The sequence below is a fragment of the Patiria miniata genome, unplaced genomic scaffold (assembly GCF_015706575.1).
Source record: "Patiria miniata isolate m_02_andy unplaced genomic scaffold, ASM1570657v1 HiC_scaffold_13, whole genome shotgun sequence".
Taxonomy (NCBI): domain Eukaryota; kingdom Metazoa; phylum Echinodermata; class Asteroidea; order Valvatida; family Asterinidae; genus Patiria; species Patiria miniata.
In genome coordinates this window covers 12,743,409-12,756,409 of record NW_024037051.1, presented here as the reverse complement: position 1 = coordinate 12,756,409, position 13,001 = coordinate 12,743,409, and the positions used below count along the sequence as shown (strand labels likewise).

Here is a 13,001-nt window from a genome sequence, read left to right as displayed (position 1 = left end):
TTTAGTTAACAAGTGAGCGGCCATCTGAATAAATTTTAACCAAGTTTACTTCTCCACTAATACAGAGGTTGCTTTTAAAGCAAACAAACGATCGTCTTCCAACATGCATTCCTTAACCCCAAGATCAGAAGCCACCAGCATACCGTCAGACATCCAGACTAGTTGTTATTTAGTAAAGGGACTATGCAATGAATTTTTAATGCAATCCTTAAAAATGCAGCTTTGGGTCCATCCCAACCATTCTCCTGTGTTTCTTAATCCCCTTTCATCCACTCAACACTGGTCCCCATTCCCCCCAGCCATTCCCCCCAGCAATCCCCCTTAATCCCCCTCCCCCTACACTCCTTTGTTCCCTAACCCCCTTTCATCCACTGAACACTGGTCCCTCCTCCAACCCTTCCTGATTGCCTGACCCATGCATTTTTTTGTCACTGTGTCATTTGCCTCTGAAGAAGTCTTTGCTAAAGACTTCTTATACATGTATCAGGCCTCTCAAATATGTGTAGGATTTTTTTTTGAACAAGAAACTTTATGGCCGAGGAACAGTGGTCGAGACTGAATGCCGACCCAATGTGTCGTGCCATGCTTACTGATGAGTTTATTGACCACATGGGACCTGCATACGGTAAGTTATTTGATCAGTTACTCAACAAGCACTATTTAGTATAAGTAGCAAGTAGTAAGTATTTAGTTGTAAGGCCATTATTTCTCACACATTTGTGAAATTGAAGAGGATCTTCTCCATCAAGATGAGAGATGTATTGATGTTCCACTGGTTGGAGACAGTTCGGGCCAGTGGATTTGTAGGGAGATATTTTGAATTTGAAGAGGCAGCAGTGTCTCCCTTTGTGGAATATTTATTTCATGAGTTAAACGATAGTACAACTCTACTAGAACTAAAACACTATGTCGTGTAAAAGTTAAAAGGGACAACAACAACAAAAAGCCCATGAAGTCTCACAATTTTGAAAAGAATCAGACATGGTTGATAGGCATTTCTCATGGCTCAAGTACCTATGGATATGAAAAATTTAGGGAGGTACCTTACGTAAAGGTAAGGACTATCCACAAGTCAAGAGAAAGGGATTTTCATTGTTTCCTGGGCGGGCAATTAACCTCACCATATCCGATTGGTCCACAACGAAGGCACTAATATACCGGCGATCGATGTGGCACTAGAAGAGGCAGATGTATGCATTGGTTAAAATAGGACAATGAGTCTAAGAAAATGCAGTGGCTAAAGTTTTGAATAAAAAGGGCAGGGTTGGTCTTCAAGATCCATCTCGCTTCAGCTTTTCAACCGTCGTCATCATTTTCAGCAGCATCATCTTCACTACAGATTATTATGGCCAGGCAACTCTTTTTTGGGGAGAGCTTTAACGCCGAGGATGAGTGGCGTCGTTTGGATGCTTCAGTGAATGGCGACCCTATGTGGGGACAAGGGCCCCCAGTACCACACCCGAGTTGGGAAATCGGTAAGTTATCAGGGTTTTTTTTGCGTGTCGGTTATCTAAAGTACAGTCAAAAACTCATGTCTGTCTGTACAAAGTGCATATAAAGTGATCAAAACTCCTCTATGTACCTTGTTTATGTTTGTTTATGCGATCGTTCGTTTCGTCAGTATTTTTATGTTTTTTCTTATTATTTTCTTTAAAAATGCACAGATGACAACCAAGAAGACCAACAAGTCTCGGAAGAGGACTCTATTGATCTCACGGGGCCTGAATACGGTGAGTTATTTTATCAGTTACTCCCAGTCTCTCACAAACACTATTTAATATACCACATGATAAAAATATGGCAAAAGGACTTTAAATAATTGTTGTTGTATAATTTCTGTATTTGATGGCTTCAGATGGTGACGATTCCGTATTTGACTGGTCATCACACCCACCATCACCCCCAGCAGCGGCACGGCCAGAGGCTCCGGAAGCAGTAGCGGCAGCAGATGAAGACCTTGTACCGAGACCGTACTCCCCTTGCCCCGCTTTTGATGTAACTTCAGAAGATCCAAATATGGAAGTAAGGGGGCATTTATTGTGCTTCGTAGGCTTACATGTATATAAGAATTGTCTTATTCCAATATGTACAAAAAAACTGCTATGGTTGCTGCGTCGATCATTCATCACAAAGACAACACAGTTGTCTGATGGATGACGCAGAAGACCATTACTACTCCCACATCCATGAAATCATTGAGGATCTTCTCCGAAATGACAGGGAAGTTCTAATGTTCCACTGGTTGGAAAAAGTACGAACCAGTGGATTTTTAAGGGCACATTATGTATTTGAAGAGGCAGCAATGTCTGCCCTTGTACAATTTTTATATAGCAAGTTGTACGAAAACACAACTCTGCTAGAATTAAAACATGATGTCGTGTAGCCAAAAAACACCCCCAAAAAACACACAGAACCCCCCCCCCCCCAAATAAAAACCAGAAAGTTAGCTTTTTTTACAATTTTAATTTAGTTTTCTAATTGTTTAATTAACTATCATAAAGTTGTGAGAGTGTGTGAAGCTTTCATCTCTAACAAAACCAAAAAGTTCAAATTTGATTTCTGAATGTAATTGTATGAAATAAACTTTGTTGAAAAAAAAAGTGGGGAAAAATTTTTTTAAATGCTTAGAAAAAAAACACTGTAAAAAAAAAAATTGGCAAAAAAAAAAAAGAATTTGGAAAAAACAGCCACTTTGTATTTCTAAAAAAAAAAAAAAAAAAAATAATTTTATTCAATAAATAAAAAAAAGTGACATGTATATATTTTATTCTTGCGCGTTTGGTTTGAAAATAAAATGAAGGAAAGGAAATATTAGTTTGTGTGTGATGAATGCCTTGTAATGATAGTATAAAATAGGGGTGATAACGGGGTTAGGTTCAGAGTTCGTTTGTGATTGAACGAGTTAACATCATGGGGGATAGCAAAGCAAAGCATGGTTGGATTACTTAAAAATGTTATATTACAATATAAGGTTAGGGCTCCGCATCGCGTCAAAAAGAAGGGAATGTCATCAGCAGTTCCAGACAGATACAAGGTGCCAGCTCTTAAATGAGAATCCCCCTCCTCCAGTACCTGAAAACACAGCTCAACCATCAATCCAACCATAACTCACCGAAGAGCCAACCAAGGCGAACCGAGATGAAGTCCACCGCTTGAAGTTCCGAAGAACCTAATTCACATTTTTGAGGGTGATGGCTTCAAACAATTAGGAATTGTGCCAACGAAGACATGTGAAGTCTTCGTAAAGACGTTGGCAGCAATGACTGAATGGCTCTTCCAAAGCCAGATTCTAGTTACAATGCCACTGGCTAGGAGACGCCGAACTGTGAAGGGGATCAAAAAGCGGAGGGGGCAGCACAAGCATGAAAAGACCTTTTCGGATCTCAAGATCCAACATCTTCTCAACTTTATTGCTCAAATTGAAAATGAAAGGAAGATGGTTGAGGAAGGGGGGGGGGGGGGTGGACCGTAAAACAAATGTGGACCCACTTTTCGAAGACAACGATTCACTTTAAGATTCCACTATAACCCCAAACTGGTTGTCGATCAGGGCACACCACCAGTCCGCCCCACACAATTTTCAAACATTCAACTTTAGGCTCAATGATTTTTAACCTCACAAGATTGCGCAATACCTTCTCCTAAAAAGGTATAAAAGCGCGTGTAACGGACACAGTTTCAACATTTTGTCAACGAATAATCACACACAAAAATATCATTTAAAATGGATGATAGTCTTAGTAAAACACGGGCAGTTTGGTCTCCAAAAAGTTGTGCATTGCCGTCAAATAGACCGGGCTATAGTTGGGATTCAACAGGCGGTCTGGACGAAGTCTCTGAATTTCGTAAAGAAATTGCAACAAAGCAAGTACTATATCCACCAGAGTCTTACATGTTAAACTTTGCATACAAATAATCTGAACACTAGGTTCAATAAGCCATATACATTTGTAAACCTTGAAAATGATAAAGCCTGAGCAATGATACTATATACACCAAAGTATTAAACCGTACGTTGAAACGGTAGGCGTTTTTTTTTGGGGGGGGGGGGGTTGCCGGAAAATTATGTATGAGTGGGGATGCCTCTGAAAACTAGGATTAATAATGCATAATGCATTTAAAAACTATTTTAAAATGAAAAAGCCTGAGTAATGCCAATATATACTTCATAGTATTGAAACCGTAGGCATTGGTTTTATTGGATTAGGAAAATCATATGTATGTGGATGCCTCGTTCTCAAAAATATTTATTCTGTATTGGCAACAGCACATTATTAATGCATCGTAGTTTCCGAACACGACCTTTCCTGGAGTACATTTACATTGATATCATGATAATTATAGTACTTATAGTATTTTCTCAGGCAAAAGATAATAATTTGGTAAGTCAATGTTTGTTATTAATTGTTTGTTATTTTTCCCGACGGCCTGCATAAAATAAAGAAAATTGCAAAAATGCCGGAAAAAACCCTCAAGAATGTGAGTATATTCACTGGGTGAAAATGAAGACGATGAATCTGAAACAGCTTATGAAAAGTAAATGGACTTGGGTTCACAAGAAAGTTCTTACGATGAAATAAGAACGTCAGTTTTAGCTGCAACAATGCAAGTGAACAGGTTGAAAATACGATTAGTTATGCAAAAATATGCTGAAGAATGCAAGAATATTAATTTCATTTGAAATACTTTATCACATCAAAGCAAGTCTTCTGTTTTATTCATTCTAATGTGGGTTATATACCTTGACCACGTCATGAATGAACGCCTTAAAAATGTCACTGTCCTTGTGCTTGTACCGGTACAGAAACTCGGCCAGGTAACTTGCGTAGTGATGCTTACGGCGTCCGTGCGTTGATAGGTTGGTTTTCATTTGTCGCCAATGCCCCTCGATCTTGTTGGTGTGACTGCCGTCTTTGTTGACGAACTCCTTGGAGTGATTAACAGTCTCATGGGTGTATCCGTACTTAGGCAAGTTAATATATGCTTTCCAGCAATCCGAAATTATGGTTGTTCCTGGCGCAATCCATTCCTGGATTAAAGGGAGCAAGGTTGCTTCGTCTCTATGTTCCACAGTCACGATGAAGCATTCCCTGGAGTCTTCCTCGATGCCGCCAAACACCCACTGCCCTTCAACCTGATGTCCCCGGTAGTATTTTCGCTTCCCGATTTTGCTCTCGTCTATTTGAACCCGTTTCCCCTCTCCTCCGACCTTCTTCTTGTCCGCCTGCATCATGACCACTTCGCACGTCTCTCGACAGAACATGTCCCAATCTACAGCCGTGTGTTTGCCCAGTTGTAGTTGTTGGCGAATTTGATCTTGTTTCAGATCGCAACACCACCAGTAAGTAAATTTGAGGGTTTCTTCCAGCGATAGGTTGCTTTGAGCAAACCAACTTCCACTCCTTATTGATTTCTCGCAGCGATGTCTCTTGCGACCGATTTGCCTCCGGCATTCCCACTTCATATGGTCTGCTCTGTCGTTTGTCTCAACAATGGCCATGCATTCTCCGCACGTAGGACAAGGCATAGCCTTGGCGATGAGTCCAATGTCCTGACACCATGAGATGATGGCATCTTGGCTGCACAGTACTTCTCTGCAAAGTCTATCATAAGTCAGGAAGGCATCTCTATTGTCATCACTTTTTCCGTGATATGAGGAGGAAGGCTTCTCAACTTGGGTGCCTTTGGATTGTGTGCTCGGAGAACATCCATGCTGTATTCCAACATTGCATTTTCTTACGAACTTACTCATTATATGAACTACAGTCGCCTACAATATTTATTTCACTATCTACCGTTGCAAGCACCTCCATCAATATGACTATTACTTTTTTTCGTACGAGTCACGTAGCAACTGAACCTTCACCATAACTCACCTAGAGCCTACTTAAATTAACCATTCATATCCCAAACCACTGTCAGCTGTTTTCAATGGATCACACCAATGAACACATTGTCTAGCAAACATTACACAACAAGCACTTATCTATTACCGGTTGTTCAGCTGACGAAACGTGTTCTTTGTGTTCGTTTTCAATACCTCTCGGTTTTATGACGCCATTGATTGCCGGTTCCAATTAATCCCACTATCTTGCGCGCACTTGGCATTTTCGATGTGCTGTACGCTGCCTATTCACTTTGCCAAAACAATTATTTTACGGCATCAAAACATGTCTGTGAGCGCTACATGGCGGTGTTCTTTAAAGTCTGTGTACTATACCTCGGTCCATTGATTTGTAAATGCTACTGCGAGAAAGCCAACCCTTTCATAACAGTGTTACACGTCCTCATCACAATCGTTAACGGGCACGCTTGAAAGTGGAACTTTTGCCAAGGTTTAGACCACATCCAACACACAGCCATTAATCCTTCTCGTGAAGACCCATACTATTTGTGAGAAAAATGCAATACCAAGTGAGTAGTACTGCAATGAGGAAAATAAAAAAAACCCATAATTTGGACGCCATCCCCAAAAGGACGCATTGTAGTGGCACATGAAAAAAAGTCATATGATTCAGATGTGGAATTCTCAATCAGAATGTTGATCAAATTATCCGTATATTTTCCGTCAGCAACTACAAAAACATTTGCACGGTTTCATTGCAGCTACGTGTTACCATTGCAAAGCGCTAGCCGCTTACAATTGATCACACCTATTAACAACCAAAGGTCGATTCTGTGAAAAACAAACATAAGCAAAATCATTATACAATTTATGTTATAAAATAATTCAAATTAATTTCTGTTAACAGAATATTTCAATATATTGAAAAAAGCGGAGAAATCGTTGCTTACTGCTTGATTTGGAGTCATTTCTAATTCGTTTCAGTCAAAGCTCGAACACTCTTTGTCAGATATACGATCAAATTTGAAATTGAGTTTCAGATCACAATGATGACATGATTGAGAAATTTATTTTAACCTTTATTATTTACTTAACAATTAAAATGAGGTATGAGACTTCTTTCGCACTCCACGTAGTTCTGAAATGTAAATGCCAATGTCCTTCTTGCATAATAAGTTTCGCTCCAGTGATTTGACCACATTATTGTGAAGCCATTGAGCTAAGACTCGGGTGAAGTGTTGTACGTTTTAGTCCTCGTTGGACGTTTCTCTTGAAAATCACATTGATTGTTGAATTACTTGCTATGTTGTTTGTGACAACTTTCCAATGCGATCATTGATTGCATGTGTTTGGTTATCTCGCTGAAAAAGGGATGCATTCTTCTGGAACGCCCGCATCCTTTCAAGAAATACAGGATAAAAGCAGGCGGTGCGCTGAACTTCCTGCTAAGTTTACTGATGTTGTTCTTTGCTCTTCCTTGTCCATTGAAGATTGGACCGTATGACATAACTCAATAACCCAAAGAACAAATAGTGAAGCGGCTAGCACGGCCACTGGTCAATGAGTTGTGCAGAGTAAAAAGCAAACAGGCAATTCAATCAAATGACGCACTTTTGGCAAGTACTTATTGTTTTTGATTATGACAATAAAATATTGAAATGGATTTAGCAAAAGTTGGACGTCTGTAGCCTGCCTGGAAACCTTATAAAAGTCACGATCATAGTTGCCAATTTTGGAGTCGCCTATACAAATTGACCGAGGTAGTAAAAGGGCCTTGAAGAACACCGTCTGTTATTTAGCACTTCCAGGCATGTGCCATAAAACTGAGTGGTTTTCAAATTGAACAGAAAGGAACACGCCTAATCCGCTGTGCGCAGGGTCATTGGTGACTACTATACTTTTGTTCATGTTTGTATGACGATGTGATAATTGGTGGGATCAACAATTGGAGGCGACGACCGCTGGTATTGTAAAACTGAAGGGCTGGGGCTGACCAATTGAAAGCAGCTACCGGCTATAGATGTGATGTATTGAAATCGCCTACCGCTGGTTATACCAAGGGATAAGTGTGATCTATTGAAAGTGGCTATCATTGACTTCATCAAACTTAGTGGTATTGAAGTGGATCAGGAAAAATACAACTCGTCATTTGTATAGGCGGTCATTTACAAGAGCTGGCTTTTATAAGACATTTTGATAATAGGTGTGAACACTCGAAAGAGCTTATACTTCAGGTTGTCTGAGAGGATGGCTCATCACGCCCTCAAAAAAATTGTTGCCTCTTTTTATGAGCACATATATTTTGCAATGGTAACACCATTTATCCACCTCCCCTACGAAACCATCACAGAGCGCGAATTCATTGGAAAAACATTTCTACCCCCCCCCCACCATGATATGTCTTCTGATGGGTGGTCCATTGTCCAGTGATTCTGTGTATTTTGGATAGCTTTATAGAATATACATATTTGTCAAAAATAACAATATTCTCAAAGAAAGATCCACATTAAGAATGTTATGATTTAGTATAAAACTGTGTATTATAGCCGTGTGTAATGTAATGTCAAGCATTGTTGTGGTAGCCGTAAAAGTGCCAACAAGTTGAGTTAAAAAAAAAACAATTATCATCCCGGGGAAAAAAGCGTAAGTTGCAATTTGTATACGCCTACATTATAGAGGTGATCATAGATATGTACGTCATTTCATTATTATTATGATTATTATATTGGTATTATTTGTTTTGCCTTAAAAAAACCCACCAATTGAAACAACAAACGACAGCAGCACATTCAAACACCACTTACATGTACATAAAAATGTACCCTGACTAAATAAATGTTAGTTTAAATTAATAATTGCAAACTACTAAAAACTCAGTTTAAGTTACTCTTACGTTCTACCTCATCAAACACAACAAGGGTACACATTACAATTTATATGTGGCGTTATAAATGATAAACACCCAACACATATTACTCTGCGGCTTTTTAAATTTCTGCCTCCACAGAACGGTATGCCGCTGTCAGTCAAAACAATATTATTAGAGAACGATCCATCTTTAACTATTTGAGTTATAAGCGTGCACTTTCATCTCATTTCCCTTTAACACAAATCAGACTGAATTGTCAAATGCATTTGCTTGCACAATTACGCCATGGATTCTGCAAAACAGCTAAAACATTCACATTGTACACAATTAAAAGACAGGTGAATTCTTGCTTAATGTCCTTGTTTATCTTGTTAATCTTCAACAGTACATCATTATCTCGCAGAGCTACTTTATATCCAATTTATAGTCACTTCCAAAGACCATCGAAACGCGGCAGCCAGCGTTATTGTACACACACAATCACAGGGATGTGTATGCTTCGTTCTTAAAATCACTTTTCTTAGACTCATGTACAACTTTAATCATAAACATTACAATACTATTGGGTTATCATGGTTTACGCAATTGATTTTTTTGTTGTCCTACAGTCTTGACAACTGAAGGTTAAGATGGGGAATTTGGGATAATAACTGTCGCCAAATGGTTAGTTGGTTATGTTTGTGTTTGTACCGATTGAAACATTTGTGAACGTATCACCAAAATATCAAAGCTAATCATTGTGAAAGGTGCCCTTTCTGTTAACATGCATATTGATTGTTACATTCAACTTATCTAACAAAAGGATTGTTTTCGTCAATTGCGAGACATACCCATGCATAATACTCGCTGTATCAAGGTGCATGCCTTAAACAACAACAGGTTATGATGTCTTCAATTGCACCAAACAACCTTTTCTAATACCGACTAAACCAAAAGCTTCCGCAAATTAACCACCGGTCCTTATGAAAGAATGAACACGCAGTCGCAAGGGGGGGGGGGGCAATTGTTTGATGCTACAGTGAAAAAAAACCGCATAATGTAAGTGATGCTGAAAACTGTACACGTGATTATCGACGCCCACCTGCGCCACCAGCACGTCAAATCCACTCAATACAGTTATGCAACCTGTAACCATGGTGTCACCACCACAACAAGTACTAAAATTGCACTGACACTGATGATTCTAGTTGTCCGGGATCTTTTACTTTAGAATAAGAAAATTAAATCAGACCTACTCAATAAGGTTTACGCATTTCATACTCTTAAAAGTCATACGGTCATGTACAAACGTAATACAAACGTTGGCAGTGTTTTACGAGCATAACACGCCTTCAATACCGGTACCTTCAAGCAAGTGTTATCAATATGACCGGCCGAACAGTGGACGAAACGTAATCTTTGTGCTCATTTTCAATATAAAAACAACGATGCTACAAATTCCAATCAAGAGTATGGCCACTCTGGAATTTTTTTTATTGTCACACATTCTGTCATTATTTTTTCAGCGCCTTCAGTAATTTTACAGGAAATCTGTACATGGCAAAAACATTTGATTGCAACTGTTTAATACCGGATTATGTTATACGCCAAATGTTATCCCAAAACTTTCTGACGGAAATGCACCCATTCTATGTAATTATCCTAAATGTTTTTTTCAGTGAGGACCATAACTGTTTCTGAACAATTTTGAGTGTCGTACAATATCAAGTTTTCAACCTCCGTGACGGGAAAAAATAACAGGAATATCAACGTTACAAAACGCATAAGTTGTAAAGCTTTTCCACTATGATACTACGCGGCAAAACAAACTAGACATCGTGATTTACAATAAAAGAGTAGTCACTACATCTTCACGGCCGTTTCAAGCCTTGCATGGTTGTGGCCGTGATAACCTGCAGATCACAGATCTGGAAATATCTATCCAATCAGAGCGTCGGGCTTCAGAGCGTCAATACATCAAACCTTCCCAGCGTCCTGTTTGCTAAATGCGGGTACGACAGAACGAATACTAATGCGCACGCAACATTGAAGATTGCATAACCTTACATTAACCCTAACCCCCTAGGCCCTTGTTGCTTACAACCATCCTCAATCCTCCAAAATTTTCCAAAATTTTGCAACTCCGCCTAAATTTTTCAAAATTGTCAGACAGTCCTGCCTCAAAATGCATTCATCCTCAATCCTCCAAAATCCTCCTCATCCCAAAACTTTGCACTCGTGTTTAAATGAAGGATAACCAACGCCAAATCCTTCAAAATCATCAGACAGTCCTACCTCAAAATGCATTCATCCTCAATCCTCCAAAATCCTCTTGTGCTTCAATCACCATTCATCCTCAATCCTCCAAAATCCTCATATGCTTCAATCACCATTCATCCTCAATCCTCCAGAATCCTCATTTGATTCAATCACCATTCATCCTCAATCCTCTAGAATCCTCCAAAACCGCCAGGAGGATTTTGGAGGAGTGAGGTGGGTTAGGGTTAACAAAAATAGTCAGAAACTTTTTTTCTGTTAACTACACTAGAAACTAGAAGTAGTCAGAGTCATTTTACTCAAGGAACCAGACTAGTACAACATCAAGTTAACGCATGCGCACTTACTGTATCAAGTTTCATGTGTTATTAGCTAGTTCATCTCTTCAATTGATACACTCTCATTTGGATCTCTCAGATGCTAACAATGTCCAAGCTCACTAAGATTAGCAAACAGCATCCTAGGACATGGGCGCAATTACATCGGCGTCTAATATCAACCCCGTTCGATTATGGCAGTCTCTTTTCCGACACCACCCGTGATTTTGTCACAAATTCGGCTGCATCGTTGAACACCAATCCAGGATATTTGATCATGGCTCTCTTGACGACCACACTATTCGTCCTCAGCTTATCCGTGAAATTGACCACTTTCCACGGATTCGATGCTGTCCCGAATATTTACTCCCTGTTCGTCGGGCCACCCTCTACGGGCAAATCGCAAGCAATCAAACTCGGCGCATCAACCCCACTACACCAGCTCATCCAAGACAAAGAACTAATATCCTTCTTAACCCTAACCCACCTCACTCCTCCAAAATCCTCCTGGCGGTTTTGGAGGATTCTAGAGGATTGAGGATGAATGGTGATTGAATCAAATGAGGATTCTGGAGGATTGAGGATGAATGGTGATTGAAGCACATGAGGATTTTGGAGGATTGAGGATGAATGGTGATTGAAGCACAAGAGGATTTTGGAGGATTGAGGATGAATGCATTTTGAGGCAGGACTGTCTGATGATTTTGAAGGATTTGGCGTTGGTTATCCTTCATTTAAACACGAGTGCAAAGTTTTGGGATGAGGAGGATTTTGGAGGATTGAGGATGAATGCATTTTGAGGCAGGACTGTCTGACAATTTTGAAAAATTTAGGCGGAGTTGCAAAATTTTGGAAAATTTTGGAGGATTTTGGAGGATTGAGGATGGTTGTAAGCAACAAGGGCCTAGGGGGTTAGGGTTAATGGAGAAGGTGACACCCTCGGGCCTCTTCAAGAAATTAGCAACCGACAAACAAGGCATCCTGTTGTCTCCTGAAATGTTTGATGTCATTCACAAACTTTTGAAAACAGAGGAAGGTTCAAGTAGTGACATGTCCCTATTGTGCGAATTATTTTCCGGAGAAGGATCTTCATTTACCCTGGCCACACAATCAGATAGACGAATTCCACCCGGCACGCCATTCTCCATTCTAGGGAGTACCCAACTTCAACCCTTGGTTAAACTACTAGTCATGATGGATGAAGGCCAGGGCTTACTCGACAGATTCCTCATTCTAACACCCGAGTGTTACCGACCAACCCCCACTCATAAACTGGATGCGCAACAATACCGGTACATAGATCAGCAGACAATTACTTCTTTTGTTGATTATGTTTCGGCTGTCTATGATCTCCACGTAACTGCAACAACGTACTCGTTCAACGCATCGGCTAAAACAATGTTGAATGACCTGGAAAAATGAGTTTGTCCAATCATTAAATGAAGCCATCAGAACTGGTTCCGTCCCCCCCAAGTCCAAAAAGATCGACATCATACAAAGACTTGCACTTGGCTTACACGTCACAGACCACATAATGTCAAGCCTACTGACCGGCATTGAACTCGCCAAATCAGCCGTGAAACACTTGACAAGGCATGTCGCCTTACTTCCTACTGTGACATGCAAAAAGACGTCTTACTTCAGGTAAGCAATTTTTCTTTGCTTTTTACTTCACCCTTTCTATTATTATCTTTGAATAAAAACCTTCATTTAT

At 39.9% G+C, this 13,001-nt stretch overlaps 2 protein-coding genes across 5 annotated transcripts; one reads left to right on the top strand and one right to left on the bottom strand.

Annotated features, from left to right (window-relative positions):
* Nucleotides 1-497: 497 nt before the first annotated feature.
* LOC119721327 lies at nucleotides 498-2,393 on the top strand. 4 transcript variants are annotated; one of them, XM_038191359.1, is made up of 4 exons: nucleotides 498-625; nucleotides 1,340-1,475; nucleotides 1,665-1,730; nucleotides 1,856-2,393. In XM_038191359.1, the coding sequence occupies exons 1-4, from the start codon at nucleotides 560-562 to the stop codon at nucleotides 2,155-2,157; spliced, it is 570 nt and encodes a 189-aa protein (XP_038047287.1). In that variant the 5' UTR covers nucleotides 498-559; the 3' UTR covers nucleotides 2,158-2,393. The 4 variants fall into 4 exon arrangements, with proteins under 4 accessions (XP_038047287.1, XP_038047289.1, XP_038047288.1 ...); XM_038191361.1 differs by having other exon boundaries at nucleotides 1,323-1,475; nucleotides 1,937-2,393; XM_038191360.1 differs by having other exon boundaries at nucleotides 1,323-1,475; nucleotides 1,934-2,393.
* A 2,002-nt stretch (nucleotides 2,394-4,395) lies between these two features.
* LOC119721326 lies at nucleotides 4,396-8,645 on the bottom strand. The gene has a single exon (XM_038191357.1). It carries the CDS (start codon nucleotides 5,750-5,752, stop codon nucleotides 4,724-4,726), a length of 1,029 nt encoding a protein of 342 aa, XP_038047285.1. The 5' UTR covers nucleotides 5,753-8,645; the 3' UTR covers nucleotides 4,396-4,723.
* Nucleotides 8,646-13,001: the final 4,356 nt, after the last annotated feature.

Excerpts from the sequence above, each read along its gene's own strand:
- LOC119721327 (XM_038191358.1), top strand. The coding sequence starts at position 532 with ATGGCCGAGGAACAGTGGTCGAGACTGAATGCCGACCCAATGTGTCGT. Across the intron at positions 626-1,322 it reads CCACATGGGACCTGCATACG|CATCATCTTCACTACAGATT; the intron begins GTAAGTTATTTG and ends CATTTTCAGCAG. Across the intron at positions 1,476-1,664 it reads ACACCCGAGTTGGGAAATCG|ATGACAACCAAGAAGACCAA; the intron begins GTAAGTTATCAG and ends AAAAATGCACAG.
- LOC119721326 (XM_038191357.1), bottom strand. The coding sequence starts at position 5,752 with ATGAGTAAGTTCGTAAGAAAATGCAATGTTGGAATACAGCATGGATGT.